The sequence below is a fragment of the Dioscorea cayenensis genome, unplaced genomic scaffold (assembly GCF_009730915.1).
Source record: "Dioscorea cayenensis subsp. rotundata cultivar TDr96_F1 unplaced genomic scaffold, TDr96_F1_v2_PseudoChromosome.rev07_lg8_w22 25.fasta BLBR01000755.1, whole genome shotgun sequence".
NCBI classification, from domain to species: domain Eukaryota; kingdom Viridiplantae; phylum Streptophyta; class Magnoliopsida; order Dioscoreales; family Dioscoreaceae; genus Dioscorea; species Dioscorea cayenensis.
In genome coordinates, this window is record NW_024087146.1 from 22,833 (window position 1) to 42,693 (window position 19,861).

Here is a 19,861-nt window from a genome sequence, read left to right on the forward strand (position 1 = left end):
TATTTATTTGTCATGATGTTCCTGACAACCTTATTGATACATCAATTCCGTATAATTTTACGTATTTATGAATAGTATAAATACATGTATATGTGATTTAATTATTCGGTTCATGAATTTATTTTTGAATGGTTATATATGCTTTTGATTTTGGAATGATTTGTGAAATCATGTACGTGTATTAAAAATGTTTTACCGAAATAATATTTGTAGGATCTGGGTTTTCATTCTGGCATAGGAATGGTATTTTTATGTTGGACTTTATCGGGTATTATGCATGTATCGTCATGCTGAGATGTCACGGATAAGGACCATGTGATATGATTTATCGCTTTGTATTATTCTCTGCATCTACATGTTGGTTTGGATGGTGACGGCGGGCTAAGGCCCGACTCTCTGCGATAGTGGGTCCCCACGGGCCGACCCTTTAGAGGTGGCGTGGTGGACTGGTGTTGATTTGTCGGATCGGTGGGAGGCGTAGAGCCTCGATTGGATTATACATCGGGATCCCGAGTCACCACATGGGACCGATGGAGCTAGCGTCGAGTCGCGAAGACCTTGGCGGCTCCCAACCTAGTCGCGACGGCGGCTAAGTGGGGAGAGTTTTCAGGCTGTGGAATTGAGAATTGGTTTTTATATTACTTGTTATTTTTGGGTTGTGATGAGGGTGAGGGCCATTTGCCAGCTCTTAGGAGGGCAGTCTCTCACAACAATTTGGATTTTTCTTAGAAAATTGATTTGATATTGATTTATGATGAGTTTATGTTTCAAAAGTTCTTTAAAGATGTATTTTGCTAGAATTACATTATTTTGGAAAAGTTGGAAAAATTATTTGAGAAGTTGGTATTTATATACTTTATATACTGCTGTATTTTTAGTATTTGAAATTATTAAGCCACTACCGACCAAGCCAATGTCTCTGACTGCAGGGAGGCGAGGGACCCTAGATTGCTCGATCGGGTATAGAGCTAGTCGGGGGTTGAGTCCGGAGCTGCAGGTGGGTCCCTCTTTCTTTCTTTCTTGTTATTGGTGTCATGATCTTGTAGCGGTTGTACCATAAATTAGAGTGACTATATTTATTATATTTATGTATTTGAACATGTACTTGGTGAAAAATTGTAAATAGTGATTTGTAGGTCGATTTTTGTTTAAAAAGCAGGTGTCGGGTTTCTAGTTAAAGGGAATTTTTAAGCGATGGGTGCCACATTTACCTCGGTAGAAGGGGTGGGTGTGGCAGTCGAGCTCTCGATTTCAAATGCTCTTACGCCTTTGGTCTGCACGTCAGTTTCATGCAGATGGTCGCCGAGTGGGCTCCTCCGGCGGAGCTATTGGGAGGCGAGCTGGGTCCACATCTGGAACCTGCCGCTTCACTGCTGGGGCTAGAATGCCGTCTCTGACTTGTTTAAATCCTTTGGTGAGGTGGTGACGATGCGTTGACATTTGGAGGAGCCTTCCTCGGCATTGAGCGTTTTGGTGCGGCTGCGTCCCTCGGTGGAGCTTCCGATGACGATCGAGTTGAGCGTCGGCATGCGTCGTTTCCTTGTTCTTCTCACCGATCGTCGATCACCGGTTCCTCACTTCAATCCTCAAACAGATAGATTCTCTTTTTCGAACCATGAAGTGGATCTCCACCAGGCCGCCCATCAAATCCCGGCACATCTCAAGGGCAAGCAAAAGTTGGTGGTTGATTGTGGTCCGAAACGAGCGTCGAGGACTACTGCTGATGTTGAGCATGCCGGCGGGAACTCCAGTTACCGTCCGGTATCTCTTGAGGTAGGGGTTCTCCAAAGGACAGTTGGTCTTACCCGCTATCATGACTACCGATGGTTTGGCGTCTCGCTCGGCGTGAGCGACTCGGGTGGGCGATCGCAATCCAGGAGCGCGTGACCGACGTTGTTGTCGTCAGAGATCGGGGCTCTCAGAAATCGTTCCTCGGACGTGTCGGTTGACGAAGTTTCGCAGGATCTATGCTACCCCAGATCTCAAGGCAGGCCATCGGATAGCGTTCGCGAGAAGTTGCTTCCCCATGTTGTTCAGGAATCTGATCGCGATGTTATATCTGAGAAAGGTGGTAATCGGGCGGCTGGTGTTGCTTCTATGTCTGTAGCTCAACCCCGAGGCGTTATTATGGTAGATATTAATTCAGCCTCAGCAGTGCAATCTAAAGACTTGGCAGCTCAATCCCGAGGCATTATTACGGTGGATATTGATTCAGTCCCTCGCGATGCGATCCCAAAGGCGTGAGTGGGTCGCGATCTAGGCCCGTTGATTCTTACTTAGGGATGTGGGCTACTCTTGAGGGCCACATTACGGGCCATAGTCTGAGTCCTTCAAATCTACGACTTTTGGGCCTCCATAGAGCAAGTGGTGGTGAGCTATTCAAATCTCAGCTATTGGGCCCCATTAGTGGGCCTTGTTCCGATTTGGGATATGATAATGCTTTGCTCCCTCTGTCCTCGGCACCTCCTACAGGGTCAAGCGGGGATGATACTACAACTTTCGGGTTTCCTGCCGGTTACTAAGCCATCTAGTGACAGTGATATGAATGTACTGCTTCCAGGGGCTTACAGGAACCCTGATCACCACCGTGTGGGGTCCCAATCCCGCCAGGCTTCACCTGACACTTTATGTTGGGCATCTGGTCTATTGTTCTTAAGGAGAACACTCTCCTCATTGACTCCTTCCTCCCGGACCCCTCCCCATGTCGCTCAGCGGATGGGGTGGATGTTGATGATGATGAGATAGAGGAGGGCCTTGCCGCCGAGGCGAAGGATCCTGATCTTAATCACCTCGCTCTTGTCCCCTTTGAGCCTTCAGTTCAGGCTCTTGATCCTGATCTTATGGTTTGTGGTTGATCCACATTCATGATGGGTTGCCTCAGTTCATTTGCAACACCGAAAGACAGATGTCCTCTATGCCTCAGGCCCAGCGCAGAGTCACAGAATGAAAAAACCATCCTCCCGCTGGAATGAGGAAGCTGGCTTCCCTGCCAGTAGCCCACCCGCCTCCGCCCGAGGAAGAAGTCTTCAGGGGCCTCTCCAGAAGGTACGCCTCCTGATTTCATGTCTATTAATTCTTGGGGTGATGCTCAATTAATTCTGTATTGCTTAGCTTGTGGTATTAAGTTTATTGATTCTGACAACCATAGAGCTGCATGTTTAGACTTCATTAAGAAACTAGAGACATCTAGAGTCGCGGTCAAAGGTCCAGAGTCCCGGGCCGTCTTGGGTTCCCGATAGGTTGTGGTTTCCTATGAATATTATTTCTGAAGCGTCAGGGGCCTAGGTGGGCCGTCCAAGAAACACCTAGTTAGAGACTTCATTGATCAATTCAAACCTAGTATAGTCTGTCTTCAAGAGACTAAATTTGCTGTTGTTGATCGCCCCACTTGGAAAGCGATTGCTGTTGGTTCACTAGATTGTTTCTACTCGATTGCCGCTTGTGGAACCTTTGGGGGTATGATTGTTGGGTGGAATGAGACCCTTTTTAAGGGTAAGCTTATTCACTCAGGCCCCTACTGCCTTATGGTGGAATTCCTCTCTATTCTTGATTACTCTAGTTGGCATTGCACCACAGTATATGGCCCCAATGCTCGTAATCAGAAGATGGACTTTTGGTCGGAAATTAGGAATTGCAAACCACCTCCGGGCATGCCCTGGATTCTTTGTGGTGATTTCAATACGATTTTCTCTACGCTTGATAAGAATTCGGGCAACGTATGTTGGGACGACATTCGCAACGGCCAAGACCTCATTCGAGATTTAAACCTCATAGAGACTCAACTTAGGGGCCGCCGTTTCACTTGGACTAGTAATCAACAGACCCCGATTTGGGTTCGTCTTGATCGCTCCCTTGTTACACCGGACTGGCTTTGTCGCTTCCCTAGGGCTCACCAGTTTGGTCTCCCTAGATTTAGTTCTGATCATGTCCCCATTCGTCTGGAGCTCGGGCAGCATGTTTTTAAACCTACCTCCTTTAAATTTGAAATCTCGTGGTGTCTGACTGGGCAATTTCCACGAGCGTATCAAGGGCTGGTGGGAAGAGCAACGCCTTGACGGGTGCGGGGCTTTCATTATGGCCAAAAAACTGTCTGGCCTTAAGAAGTGTCTCAAGCTTTGGGCAAAACACTCTTTTAGATCCATTCGTGACCGCAAAAGAGACCTTCGCCACTCTCTTGACTGCCTGGATGTTATCCGTGAATCTAGACCGCTGTCAGTGGAAGAGTTGGGAAGAGTGGATTCTCTCTCTCTCTTGAGCTTGCTTCAACCCTTAGGCAGGAGGAAATATACTGGAAGCAGAGGTCCCGTGTCAAGTGGCTTCGAGAGGGAGATGCTAATACTAAGTTATTTCATGCGATCGCGAATGGACGTAGTAACAGCAATCTCATCACTGAGGTGGCTTTTGAGGGTTGTTCCTTCAAGGGAGACAAAAACATTGGGCACGCGTTCACTTCTTTCTTTCGTGCGCAATTCGGTGCTAAACTAGCTAACCGTTTGCAGTTTGATTGGAATGTCTTGCTCGCTAGCAAAGCAAGGTTGGACCTAGACAGTCTGGAGACACCTTTTACTAAGGAAGAGATTTTGGTGGCCACTAAAGAGCTAGGGGCGGAAAAGGCACCTGGCCCGGACGATTTCCCGATCTTATTTTTTCAAAAGTTTTGGAATATTATTGAACGGGACATGATCAAATTATCTAAAGACTTTTATAACCACTCTGCCAACCTGGAAGGAATTAACTGGGCTAACATCGTTCTTATCCCTAAGAACGAAGCCCCGGTGTCAGTCTCTGACTACCGCCCTATTAGCTTGATCAACGTGCCTCTCAAGATTATCTCCAAAATCTTAGCTACTAGACTCTCCAAGGTTATCGACCGCCCTAGTGGATCACTCTCAATCCCTTCATTACAGGGTAGGTCTATCATGGATAATGTGGTGGCGGCTGAGGAAATCATCTTTAGCCTTCAAAAAAGGAGACTTGATGGTAATATCATGAAAGTGGATTTTGCTAGAGCTTTTCGATATGGTGGATCGAATTTTCTTCTTGAACTCTTGGAGGCAAGGGGTTTTTGGCCTAGCTGGAGGCGTTGGATCGCTAATTTGCTCTTCACTTCCAAAGCCTCCATCCTTATCAATGGCTCTCCTGAGGGTTATGTCAGATACCAACGTGGTTTTGCGCTCAAGGGACCCCCTTTCTCCCCTACTCTTTGTCCTTGTGGCAGACGTGCTTAGTGTAATGTTTAATCATGCTCTTGACTCTCATATCCTGCATGGGGTCCCACTTGGTAGGTTTAGCAGCGTTTGTCACCTCCAATATCTTTCGATGACTGATTATTCTCTCTTTACCGGTGGGGTTGAGGACCTTAGGATTATTAAGTTGATCATTTTTATCTTCGAAGGTATTTCTGGCTTGGCTATTAACCTCAACAAAACCTGTTTGCTCTCTACCGGTTTTAATTCTCTGCCCAGCAATTCTGCTTTGGGCACTCTGAACTGTGCTGCTAGCGCTCTCGCGATCACTTACCTGGGTGTCCCGATTACTGGGAGAAGGCCACGGAGACAAGATTGGGAAGTTCTTATTCTTAAAGTTAAAGTTAGACTTACATCTTGGAAGGCGAATTACCTGTCTCTTGGGGGCAGGCTCACCCTCATCAACTCTGTCCTTACTGTTTTGCCCACATACTGGATGTCGATCTTCCGTCTGCCTAAATGGGTTGTCAACCGTATTGATAGGCTGAGAAGAGATTTTCTTTGGAAAGGCCCTGACATTGACCGACCCAAATGTCGCTTGGTCAATTGGCATAGGCTGTGCTTTCCCCGTGACCAAGGTGGCTGGGGTATCATTAACCTTGAGGAATTCAATTGCACTCTTTTGGGGAAATGGTGGTGGAAAGTCTTGCAAAATGAAGCTTTGTGTGGTTCGGCCCCTATTCTTTTTAACTACTTTCACCAGCATTCTAGGTGGAACCTTTGGTTACCCTGCAACCGTCGTTGCTCCTTCTTCTGGGAAGGCCTTTTTCCGTCACTAGAGGCTTTTAAAGCATGTATTCAATCCTCGGTTGGAAATGGTAACTCCACGCTGTTTTGGTTAGATAATTGGTATAACGGGCAAGCTCCTAAGTACCGCTGGCGTGAGGAGTTCCTGTCGACTACTTCCCCTTTCGCGACGGTTAGGGATATGCTCTTGGAACTTCCCTACTGTCGCCATGAGGAGAGATCCTCTCCTGATTGAGCTCAGCTCCAGAATCACCTCTGGGTTTGGCGATATCCCGGATCATAAATCTTAGAAGCTAACTTCTGATGGATCTTTCTCGGTGAAGTCTTTTTATAAATTCCTTATCGACGTGGAGTGCGAGATGTAGTATCACTCCGTGATCTTCAAGCGGTTTGTGCCACCGAAAAATAGTCGCTTTCATGTGGTTGGTCCGGGACGAGAAGATCCTCACGCTTGACACTCTTTTTGCCCGTAGTTGTAACAAACTCCCCTCACGCCCAACTCGCCTCCCCGTGTTGCTCTGCTATTGAGTCGATTGATCACCTGTTTTTCAGGTACCCTTTGGCTCGAGACATCTGGGACCGCCTCGCTCTCCCTTTTTCCTTCCCACGTGCCCCTTTGTCATGCTCGGACTTATGGGGACTATGGTATCGAGAGCTTAGCCCTCGTCTCAAACTGCCATGCTCTTTGGTTGCTAGAGTGGTTTTGTGGCAAATTTGGCTTCCTAGAAATAACTGTGTTTTCAGTTCAGTGCTTATTTCTGTGCCTGTTTTATTTTTGAAAATTTGTTACATGTATCTCTCTTAGATTCCAGTGGTTCCTGCTAGGGAAATGCACAAGCTTGAGGAGTCTATTGTCATGCGGTTCGGCGTTGATCCAGGGGTCTCAAGCCTCCCTCAGTGAGGCCGGATCCCGAGCAGGCACGACGAGTTTCCCGGCTAGTTGTCCTCCTAATTTGCTGCTGTGTGTTGGAGGAGTCCCTCTCTCCTCCTCCCTGTGTTTCGAGTCTACTGCCTCGTCTCTTAGTTTTTTTGTTTCCCTGCATGTGCTTTTTGTTTCCACTTCTAGTGGAGTTATTTGTCTGTTTTGTTTTCTTTGTATTGTTTTTCTCTCTTTTAATACAATTGTGGTTTATCCACTTTATAAAAAAAAAAAAATTCTAAAAGTGATGAGAGAGATGAAATGAAGCTGGTTGTAAATAGAAAAGACTACATAGAGTAATATATGACTTATTAAAATAAACATAAAATTTTAGAGACTAATAAGTAATTGTTTCTAATAAATAATAAATAATAAATAAAAATAATTATATATATAATGCGGCCCTGGTGGGCCGTCACCATGTGCACATCCATGCGCGCGGGCACGCAGAGCCCGCGTGGCATTGTGCGCGGGGCCCACGTAGGCCCTATGCCTTTCACTACGCACATAGCTCTGCGCGTGCACTGTTTGGGACCCACGACCCTCCGTGTGCAGTAACTTGTGCAGAGAATTTTTTTTTTTATATTATTATTATTAATCTAAATTTTAAGGGTTTAGACATTAATAAAACCCACAATTAAAAAAACAAGAAAGCATGCATTAGACTTGGGTCTAGTTTCGATTTTAAAAGCCAGAAGATCTAAAGACCTTTGAACTGAAAAATCATTGATTGGATGCTAAATCTTACTTTCAGAGGGCTGACTCAATTATGAAATGGCAATCCAAGTGATTAATTAATCTCCCTTAGAAGGAATGCAATTTTAAAGTTTTTGGATCATATTAAAAAGAAACTATTTATTAAATATTAATTATACTCTGCAACTGCAACTAGCTCATCAATCTTTTCCACTCATCGAAATGTTCAACCTCATAAAAATATCCCAAAAATTGGTCGGAACATGGGAAATAACTACTAAATCAATATATATATATATATAAGTAACAAAATGAAAATGAGAATAAATTCTTATAATTTATTTTTAGATAAAGAAAATATCAAGAGTGATTGTAATTTTAATACTGAACTTACAAATTAGATTTCTCAAATAGTTCATACATTTAGGAGACCATGACGGACAATCATCGCCATCTTAATTTCTAGTCGATCTTAGCATAAACATCAAATTAAAATTCCAAACAGTAACAAACTTTGACTTGAAAACATCAGTGACGAAACAACGTCACAACCCCCATCACCCTTTATTCAAAAGAAAAAAAAAAAACAAAGCTCAAGCTCAAACTCTTCATCAATGACGGCTAACGAAATCCTTAATAGCATCAATGAGCTCTTTAGTACGCTGAGCAATAACAGGGTCAGAATCGACAGCCATCTTATTCAAGTAAAACGAATGGCTCATACCTTCACTGACCAGCACCTCCACCTTCTTCCCGGCCTTCTTCATGGCTTCACAGTACTCATAATTCGTGTCCCTGACCAAATCCTTATCAGCAACGCACACCATGAACGGAGGCAATCTCAACTCCTCCATCGCCGGCGCCGCCGTCCCCATCGGACACGAGTAAGGGTGGTCCTTGGTTGCCCCCTCCGGCAACGCTAATGCCATGAACTTATCAAGCATGTCCAGAGTTATCACTGGATTCTGCTCCATTTCTAGCTCAGACTTGCTCCGTGTTGCTCTGACAAACCCTGGGTGGATTGGTATAGCTCCGGCGAGCTTCACCGGAGACCAGAACTCATCTGTTTCATTGCCGGCGAGAGCTGCCACCTCATGGACAAGGTTTCCACCGGAGCTGTCTCCGATGAGGAAGACACGTGAGAAGTCCAGTGATGAGAAGAGAGGGTCAGAGTTTTGGTTTTCTGATATCGATCGGAGACGAACAAGCGCGGAAAAAGAGTCATGGATCTGGGCGGGTAGCCGATGTTCTGGTGCCAGAGAGAGCTCGACGGAGAAAATGGCTGCAGGGATTGCTCCGGCGAGGCGAGAGTAGAATTGGTGGTATATGTACCAAGTGTTGTGAGTTATGCAAAAACCGCCGCCGTGGAAATGGAGGAGGATTGGGAAGAGAGTGCCAGGGCTGAGGTGATCGCTGGCGGGGAGGTAAAACCGGAGGTTGGGATCTCCGGGGAGATCATGAACGGTGACGTTGTCGGAGTTTGGAGTGGGTGAAGGAGGGATGGAGGACATCTGGAAGAGAGCTTGAGGAGGGCCGGTCCAAGTACGGTCGACGGAGCCGTCGTCGAAAAGGCGGAGCCAGCCGGGGACTTCATCGATGACCATCTTATCAGTGATCATTTTTGATGGAGTTATAGGGATTGAAATGGTGGTGGTATTGGTGAGGGTTAGAAGTTGAAGGGGGAGGATACGTGGTATTTGTAATATTTTAATAAAATATCAAAAATGTTTTTTGCATTTAAAAATGTTATTTTTGCCAAATGAGTGGGCTAAACTTATCCATGTGATCCGGTTTCTCTCTCTTAGTCCAATTAAAAAAAATTAAAAAAAAAGCCATTCTTTTTTCTTTTTCCTTTGTTTCACCCTCTATCTTCTCTCAACTTCTTCAAGTTTTGGCCAACAAAACTGATCACAAGAGCAAAAAAGATTCCCTCATTCTTTCTTTTTCCCCACCCTCAGATTCCTCTCCATCTTGTCTAGTTCCGGCAAGATCAATCTCAAGAGTATTTGAGGAAAAAAGCTCGTCAGATTTATCTCTATCACCCTCATTCTCACCCTCGAAATCCTTTCCGCCTCTTCAAGTTTCGACAAAATCAATTGCGAGAGCATCAGAGGATGACACATTGTCGGATTCATCTCCCTCTCCCTCTCCCTCACCCTACGATTCCTCTTCGTCTCCTCAAGTTCTGGCAAGACTGATGTGGATTATCTCTGCTTTAGTGTGGAAACAATTGATTGACGACCTCAAGAGCTCCGTATCAAGTACAATTACTCACACTCATGCCACGATAACTGAAGACATAAGGAGAAGAAACTCTACCTGTCGTGGGCATCTGACGGACCTCTAAGGTGTATAAATATATGAATATGAAAATGCAAATAATATTACCATGAGTCCATGAATACAGCACATATACGAGTCATCAAGTAATACCTCGTGGGTAAGCACAAGGGGCGTATTTCCCAAAAAAGGGCAAAAGTCTCCTATTACTTCCTTTTCGCTTAATCAATAGCCTAAACGTTTATGTTGTTTCTTTAGTCTACTTCTACCAATTATTAAACAATAAAATTGGAGTATCATTAAGCACGATTGGAAGAAGTTTGGATGATTGTATGACAGCTGTCTTGATAATTACTTATGATAGGCATTGAGTGTGATAATCATATTCTAGAATTGAACTGGGGAATTCAAAGGCCTATTGGTCCCAATCTCTTGACAACCAGGTCTAAATCACTAGGAATTTAAGATGGAATCTCTTACTACCCCAACCTCCTATATTTTCCTTAAGTACAAGAATTCCTCTAAAATGGACAAATCAAACCCTAAGCCTAAGGGGCAATCTATCCCTAATCTGGAAACCTAGCTATGCCTAATCTTTTAACGTATACATAGATCTAACATGACATGTGTGTTCTAATATAAGGGCATATCTTCTTTATCCACATTAACAAGAATATCACTCAAAAAACATGCAATGAATCACATAAACTAGAAAGATTTATTGAATTTAACAATCAAGATTCATAAATAATAATAGAGGACCTAGACATACAATTCCCCTCAAATTAGATTTTTATGGATCACAAATAAAGATATAAATAAAGATAGAACCATAAGACCAAAGAATAACATTAAAGAATTACTAAACTAACTCCCTCCAATAGGTCTCCGAAGGTTGAGGTTGTAAGGATTCCAAGTTTGACAAGACATCGCCTAATCTCTTCGCACAAGCTTTTTTAATGATGATCATTGACTCCTCAATGGAAAACTCACCGAAATCTGCTGAAATATGGATATAAATCATCTCCAACCACTCAGATCACTAGAACTCCGGCCGCTCTACCTTATTTGGTAAAAGAATCTCCTCTTGATTAGAAAACCCTAAAGTTTATATAGAATCGAGTCCTCCACGGCCTTACCACGGGCGTTATGATGCCTGTGATGAGTTTATATTACGTGGGCTCCAAGTCACATCCGAGCACGGCTTCTCTAGCTATTGTGTGGGTGGATCATAATTGTGATAGATTTACAACGGCCGTTGTAAGGCCGTCATGGCTTTCGTATTGCTCCCAATATTTTCACAATGTCACGACTTGATAACAACAGTGTTGAGTGTGAACAGTGGCCGTGGTGAGATGTCACCACGGCCATTATGAGCCATAGTGAAGCTCTGGTTCAGCAACTTAGTTCAATTTATTTCAAAATACCCCCGAATTCGATTTTTCCTCCTAAAATAGAAATAAAGGCCATGGTGAATGAAAGAATGAAATTTTGTACTAATTAGGTGCTAAACATGACGAATTCCATGTTGAATACAATGTAAATGATATAGAAAATATGAAATTTCTAGCACTTATATGCATTGGAGGAGGAGAAATCAATAGAGAAGTCGCCATTTGCCAGTTCAGAGACATCTTCATCACTAAATTGAAGTTCGGTGAGGTTTTTTTTAAAATCTCATATTTGCCTATATGGCCTTGAAAAATTTTATAATTATGAATATGTTATGTTTTCATTGAATTAGTGTGCGAATGTTTATATATTTGTTATTTATTTTTTATTTACAAATTTATACTAAAAAAATTATAAGAATTTTGTCTGTGTGTGTGTTGAGTGTTTGTGTGTGTAATATGCTTAGTGTGAAAACACAAACATTTCCTATGCCATGCAAACAATTCCTTCTGAAATTTGATTATAAAATAATAAATTATCATTATATTGCATGATCTTCATACAGGTCATCCTATTAAAGTGTGCTTGGAACCAGATCATCAGACATTGCTAGTCGGAGTGATTTCATCTATTGTCTAAAGAAACTTTTGATGTACTAAGTTTTAGTTAATATACTTATGATGTTATTATTTGTCTACTAATATAGATCCAAATAAAGAACTATATGGTTGAATTAGAACTTGAGTCTTCTAAACAAGCTAAGAATGGGATAGAAACCGAATCTTCTAGTTTAGAAATATTGAACAAAGAGAAAGAGAAAATGGTAGAGTTGGAGAATTCAACCTTTGAAAAAGTTATTCCCCTAGCAGGCATATGGTGTTTAATTCAAAAGAAGTTTATAGCTTTTATATTGAATATGCTCTGTAAGAAGGATTTGGTATTGCTGAAAACAAGTGCAAGATCAGGAGATAATGGAAAATTAAAATATTATACGCTCGCATATGTATGAGGTGATAAAAGGATACCTACTGCCAAAAGTACTTTCAACCCAAGGTTGTCCACTAAAACCAATTTGGAAGCCAAGATTAATACTATTGTTGGTAATGATGGCCATTTTACTATCTCTCATGTTAACTTGGAGTATAATCATGCACTTAGTCCACATAAGGCTCGTTTTCAAATGTCCAATAAAAAAATGGATGCATATATCAAGAGAAGGCTTGACTTAAATGATCAGGCATATATAGGTTTAAGTAAGAACTTTCATTCTTTAGCTGTCAAAAGTGGTGGACATGAAAATTTGACCTATGCTGAAAATTATTGGCAGAACTAAATTGCAAAAGCAAGGCAATTTAGGCTTGGAGTTGGTGATGTAAAGGCACTTGGCAATTTTTTTCACGCATGCATCCAACAAAGAAATTCAATTTTTTTTTCATTTGATTGATATGGATGAGAAAGGATGCCTAAGAAACGTAATTTGGGTAGATGCAAGTTCTATAGTGGCCTATGTGGCTTTTGATGATGTTGCATCTTTTGACACAACATATTTAACAAATAAGTATGATATGCCATTTGCTCTTTTTGTAGGAGCAAATCATCATGGGTAAATCATATTTTTGGATGTGGTTTATGGTCAAAAGAAAATACAGAAACCTACATTTGGTTGTTCAAAATTTGGTTGGGCATGTTAGGCAAGGCTCTTAAGGCAATAGTTATAGATTAATGCATGGCTATTCAAGATGTAATTAGGGCTGTATTTCCAAATTCACATCATTGGCTTTGTCTTCGGCATATTATGAAGAAAATTCTCAAGAAGCTTGGAGGACTAACTCTATACAAAGCAGTAAAAAAGATTTTGAAGAATATTGTTTATGAGACAGTAGATATTGATGAATTTGAAAACATTTTGTTGAAGATGATAGAAGATTATAACCTTGAGAAAAACAAATTGTTGAATTCCTTATATATAAATCATCATCGTTGAGCTCTTGTGTATCTTAAAGGAGTTTTTTGGGCTGGAATGCCTACCATTCAAAGAAGTGAAAGCATAAATACTTTCTTTGATAGTTATGTTGGTCCAAACACATCCTTAAAGTAATTTATAGAGCAGTATGATAATGCATTAAAAACTAAGGTAAAGAAAGGAAACAAAGTTGATTTTGCATCTTTTAACTCAAGTTTTCCAATACTAACTGATTGGCATTTTGAGAAGTATCTACAAGAAGCCTATTCAAATGAAATTTTCAAATTGTTCCAAAATGAATTGAGAGCAATGTTCAAGTAACAGACATTTTAAAGGGAAAGAAGGCAAAATCAAACGTCAAGTGGCTTTTAATGTTTATCACAATGAGGGTGAATTTGATAATAAATGCTTAAGTGGTTTATTTGTGTTTAAAGGAATTATTTGTAGACATATATTCAAAGTTTTTTTTTTTGGAGAGAAATGTGAAAGAGATTCCATCTCATTGTATTTTACCCCGTTAGAGAAAAGATATAAGATGTTGGCATACTTACTTGAAGAGCTGTTATGATGATACACAAACTTGTGAGCAAAATATTTGGTACAACTTATATTCTCATTTTTCTAAAGCTACTGAAATTGGAGTCAAATCTATCAAAAAATATAATTTCTTGTTGAAATGTGTTAATAAGGTAATAGAGAAACTCATGAAAAACATAAATTATTGGGAGACTTATTCCAATCAAATTATATCACCCATATTCTTGAAAAATGATCAAAAGTACCACCAACGAACATCTTCAAACCATAAAGTTTCTAACTCCTTTTAAAGTGCGGAGTAAAGACTTGCCACCATTAAAAAGGAAAAAGTCAAAAGTTGAACAAATAATCATTAAAAATATGAAAAAATGTATTTATTTTTATTGTCATTTTCATAGTGTTATAATTATTTTTTAGACTAAAATTGTTATTTTTTTTTAGAAAACACAAGCAAAGGGAAAGGTACAAACACAGAATAATGCACATGTTGAACTTTGTACTCACGAAAGTGTGGTAATGTTATGTTCTTCTATATTTATATTTGTTATAGGTTTTTTATACAATGTTTTTCTTAAATTGCATAATTAATTTTCTTTTTAGGTGAAATCAAAATTTTATCCAAATTTGTCGAATGTAGATGTTTGCAGCTTCACTTTGCAAAATTTTACCATTGGTACTTCATCATTTGTAATTAAAAACATGAAATGCATTTTAGTATGTAAAATGTTAAACACATTGCTTAGATGTTTTAATTATTTGCAATAGGGTAAGACATCCAATTATCCAACATTGAGTGATAATGTAGAGATGCTTGCAAATGAAATTAGAACATCTGCTTCATTTGGTCATGAATCAAATTCAGCTTCCAAGACCAAAGTCTACTCAAATTCAGGTGTTAGATTGTAATTTCATTCTTTGTTATTGTTAAAGCATACTTCTTATGTTACATTCTTTTTATTTCTGTAGACATTTACATAAGCCAATTTGAAAGGTGATAGAGAAATCCAACTCTAATGAAGAACTTGACATTTCAAATAGAGGTTTGAGATATTGTAATGAAGTTTAATTTTAATTTGTTTCTCTCTCTTTTGATAGATATAACAAGGATTATGGTTGGTGTAAAGTGAAACACTTGAGGCTCTAATTAGATACTTAATTTTGCTATCCACCAATATCTTAGTTAGTTGTATATCAGTCACCTAATTAACTTGATTTTGTTTATGAAATTGTAGCTCGCAAAAAATTGGAAGCTCTTAGACGTGAAAACATGCATTCGAATGCCATATCACTTACTTTGAGAGTTGTATGATGCACTTGTATTAGTGGTTCTTTCATCATTGTATGTGCCCATTCAATGAGAGTTATATGTTGCACATGTATTAGTGGTTCTTCTGTTGTTATATTTGCACATTCAACTGAGAGTTTCTATACATGTATTTTGTGGTGGTGTTTACTCATTCAATTGAGAGTTGTATACTGCATATTTATTAGTGGTTCTTTTGTTGTTGTATTTGCACATTCAACTTTGTTGGTCTATAAATGCCAAGTTTTTCCAAGTATTTATTTCAAAATTTTTCGTACAACATTATTCTTTTTCAATTGTTAGAGAATCAAATCAAATAGAATTCAGTATAACAAATAGTTGGCCTAATAAACTAAATTTAGAGACATTCAAAGAACAAACTCATAACCCCACAATTCACAAGTTGCATAAATAATCAAGAAATTGCAATGCAAACATTAGTCGCATCATTATCTAGTATGGTTAACAGCAAATATAAACAACATTCTGAGAGAACATTCATTCATGAACATACTCAAGGTTTTCATCCTCCACATGAGGCTGCAATTTCAGTTGCTTTGCAATCTCCTCTAATACCTCATAAATGCAAGCAATTTCTGGCTAGCTGTCATCACTGTCACGTCCTGACCCACGGGCCCCATGACGCAACAACTGCTGCGACAACCCAAGGAGAGATACCACACCACTCAACCCTCGAGTCACCGCAAGGCTGACGAAAACCTAGGATTCCACAATCCTGAACCAAAAGTCACAAGTATAGAATATACAAGACAAGAAGTACAATAATAGCAAATTCATGATATATAGGGAAAGCGTCAACAATAATCTAATAGAAGAGTTCAGGAAATATCCTGTCTACCAATACAACAAGGGTTCCAAGAAATAAACTAGTAAACAATCATACAAACAGAGCTCAAACATATTAGTGGATCCATATTCTTAAATGACATGTTCGTGATCAATGAAAACATACACAATACTAGTAATAAGAAAGATAGGAAGCTAGTGGATACCCAGTACTCCATCTCGCCACCATGCTACTAGCCGCTAGAGCCTGGAAAGGAGGAAGAGGATGAGTAACTTAGGTCACTCAGTGAGTGGGTTAACACAATTCTAAAAGAATATCAAAACTAGTAGAATAAACATAAAAAATCAAGCTTATACAAAGATACAAAAACTTTGAATGATACAATAGTTGCATAACATAAACACAAGTAGGTGAGGACCATAACCATCATAATCGATGCAATTGTCTCAAACAAGGGTTTTACCTTCAAAATCATCTTCTAGAAAAAATATGAGTTTGAAAAACATCAAACTGTATAACTTATCAAAAACTCATGCTTTACAAGCATACGAAGAATCAATGCAAGGTGTTCAACATAAGAACCATGAAGTCTCAAATACCATAATATATCTCAGTAAGTCGATGAATGGTCTATAAAACCCTCTAAACTATAGCCATGGGCGTGGCTAAGTTCAGAGCCATCAAGGTTCTCGCGTCCTTGATGTTGACCCAGCGTTCTGTATGGTGACTTCTGAATCCCAATGTATCATCTAGTCATGGCTCTATGCACCACCTGAGGTGGATAAATAAAACTGGGTCCCCCAAGCCATCTCTATAGGCTAGCCCATAGGGACCCTCTACTGTAGCAAGCGGGTTTACAACCCCATCACCATCAAAACCATTTGTAGGTGTATCAATAATATAAAACCACCACAACATATCAATTTGTCTATATCCAGGATGATGTTCATATGCCGGGAATGAGTATCATTCCACTTAAATAAATACCACAAGCATAAGATGTATATAAGTTTCATACCTCACTTCCAACTCAATGTTTGAATAAAATCATAAACATTTTCATCGAACTATAAGACTCTAGCTCATGATTCAATAATATAGAAATTCATTTCTAACTTGAGTAAAGCATCGCTTCAACAATGATAAAATCATGGAAAGCTCATAATTCAAAACCATGAAAATTCAAGATCAATATTCCAAAAGAATTATACAACACAAAACCCCACTCACTACTTAGGCAAGAAAATCACAGGTATCTACTCCTCCGCCAGCTCCTTTCCTCACAATGAGTCTTCACCACCTAACCAAACAATCACACACAAGAAAGAACCAAGAATTACACAAAGAATGCAGGAATGAAACGTGAGAACTTTCCTTTCCTTCCCCTGCTTCAATTCACCCCAGGGTTCCGGATCGCCAGCTTCATGGCGAAACTCTCCATCAACCTATTGGCAAAAGTGCCATCCTCTTTTTTTGGAAGAGAGGAGACCTCAAACATGGATGATGAAGCTGAACACTCTTCGGAGATGCCTATGTCGAAACTCCGACTGTCGATCTGGGATCACTAACTAATACTAATATAATAGAAAAGAACTATCTTTTCTAGGAAAACAGGTTGTTACCTTACTACATTGAACCTTGCTTTCGTCATCGTCTAGACTGACGGTCGAGTGCAGAAGCAGAGTATAAAGCAATGGCTCACACTGCTTGTAAGGTTACAAATTCCATACAACTCTAAATCAAGCCTAGGGTCAGCTCAAGACTGAGTTTTAAAGTTACCATTGAAATCCTAAGGGTTTGAGCTTTACTCTAAACCAAAAAATTCAAAGAAAAGACCAAGTTTTGCAGGTTCTATAATGGCCGAGCTACAATGCTCAAGAAACCTGGCAAACCTGGGTTCATGAATATAATCAAACAAGGAAGCAATAACAATGCAAAACAAACTCTTAAGATTTCAAAGCAATTACCAACAAGAATAACAAAGATCAAACCAACCATTCAACACCTAGTTCATCCATCCATCAATAACAAAGGAGAGAGGAGAAGAAGTTTACCTCTAGAAAACAAGGAAGAAGGTGGATGGATTTTGGAGCTCCCAACTTGGTAGAACAAGATCAACAAGGCCCCTTTATTTCTCCAAGACTTGCCACAGGTAAGGGAGAAAGAAAGGGGAAGGAAGAAGGAAGAAAGAGGGTAGCAAACAACCAAAAAGAAGGACTCAAAAAGGCTTAAGAATGGGCCACGACCCACCTCACTGGTGCTATGCTAGCAGATGCTGCTTGCAAGTGCCCGCCTGGGTGCAAACGTGGGCATGCCCGCAGGCACATAACACTCGCAGGAGCTCGGCAGGGGATGCACCCTACCCTTCAGTCCACAAAGGCACGCACGTAACACCGTGCGAGCCCAAAAATTGCTTGAACGTCAAAAATAGACCCGGTCTCAACTACCGAGTCAAATAAACAATCTTGAACCAAGGTTCGAGTCTGTGCACACAAAAAGGGGAGAAACACCACAATCACCAACCGAAAATTTGTGAACAATAGTGTTTAGATCTATTAATGTACATTCAAGCAACATTTTCAATTTTCTTACCTTCATAAGTTGCATCAAATCTCTATGCTTGTCCCATTGTGATGCCGCAACATATAAATGTGCTAGAGGCACATACCTCCTATAATCGTCTAATTCCATATCGATCAGCTTTTCTTAATGCCAAACCTCAAGCTCATTATTTCAAAATATCGAACACCCTCCTCAACCTATCCTAAATGATCACAAGCAAACAAAACACCGATGAATATAACATCATTTGGCTTCATTCCGTTCAACAACATTTGCTTGAAAACATCAAGAGCCACTTTGCCTCTACCTTGAAAGTATTCCAATGTATCAAGTCTTTCTTCTCCATTCTATCAAACAAAGACATTGTGTCATCCAACAAACAACAATTACAGTACAAATCAATCAAAGTAGAACTCAAATGTGTTGGTAAATGTGACCATCTTCTCAACAGATACCCATGAATAGAGTTCCCAAACCATGCATATTTGCAATGAGTATACAACATCAACAGAGTCACAATTGTGGTATCATTAGGCTTAACGGAGTGAATTCTCATTTTAGAATAGAAATCCATACCTCTACAAAATAGCCGATTTCGTACAAAGCCATTGAATAAGCAGGACCAAGTGATCATGATCCGGTGTCGACCAAAATAGCTTTTAAGCCTCATCCAAGTCACAATTTTTAATGTAACCATCGATCGAAGAGTTATAAGAGACCGAATTTGCTCTATTTTTGCAAGATCATGATCGATCTTACTAGAACTTGAGGAGAAAAAGAGGAATCCAACAAGTTGTTTTTCTCAGAAGCTCTCAAGATCGATCTCGCCGAAACTTGAAGAGGCAAAGAGGAACCCGAAGGTGAGAGTGAGGATGAGAAAGATGAATCTGATGAGCTTTCTTTGTCAAATGCTCTTGAGATCGATCCCACATGAACTAGAGGAGATGGAGAGGAATTCGAGGATGGGGGTGAAGAAAGAGAAAAAGGATCTCTCTTGCTCTTGCTATTAATCTTGTCTGTCAGAACTTGAAGAAGTGGAGAGAAGGCAGAGGGTGAGACAAAGGGAAAGAGAAAGGGAAAAGGATCTCTTTTCTTTTTTTTTTTAAAAAAAAAATTGTTTTATTTGACTAAGAGCGAGAAACCGGATGCCGTGGATTCTATGTAGGTATTCACATCATTCAACATATAAGTTCGACCCACTCATTTGATGAAAATAGAATTTCTCTTTTGCATTATAGCAGTGGGAGTGTAGAGTGACGCTAGGTGTGAGTATGTCAGCACATATGTGAAGAGTGAAAGCTAGCCTCATTCATGTTTGAGTGCAAAAGTGACTGCAAACGCTAAAACCTCGCCAAAATGAAATGTACTGGGAATTCATGATTTTTATTTAATTTTTATTTAATTTAAA

The 19,861-nt window shown here is 40.2% G+C and overlaps 1 protein-coding gene and 1 long non-coding RNA gene across 3 annotated transcripts; both read right to left on the minus strand.

Moving 5' to 3' along the window:
* Positions 1–8,000: 8,000 nt before the first annotated feature.
* On the minus strand, positions 8,001–9,287 carry LOC120254941 (probable carboxylesterase 17). Its single transcript, XM_039262903.1, has one exon. It carries the CDS (start codon positions 9,225–9,227, stop codon positions 8,220–8,222), a length of 1,008 nt encoding a protein of 335 aa, XP_039118837.1. The 5' UTR covers positions 9,228–9,287; the 3' UTR covers positions 8,001–8,219.
* Positions 9,288–15,486: 6,199 nt separating this feature from the next.
* On the minus strand, positions 15,487–19,641 carry LOC120254940. Of its 2 annotated transcripts, none has more exons than XR_005534825.1 (5): positions 19,030–19,641; positions 18,761–18,800; positions 18,484–18,650; positions 17,946–18,374; positions 15,487–16,137 (listed from the first exon to the last, which is right to left on the minus strand). It is a non-coding gene; the product is annotated as an uncharacterized LOC120254940 (long non-coding RNA). The 2 variants fall into 2 exon arrangements; XR_005534824.1 differs by having other exon boundaries at positions 18,484–18,655.
* Positions 19,642–19,861: the final 220 nt, after the last annotated feature.

Excerpts from the sequence above, each read along its gene's own strand:
- LOC120254941 (XM_039262903.1), bottom strand. The coding sequence starts at position 9,227 with ATGATCACTGATAAGATGGTCATCGATGAAGTCCCCGGCTGGCTCCGC.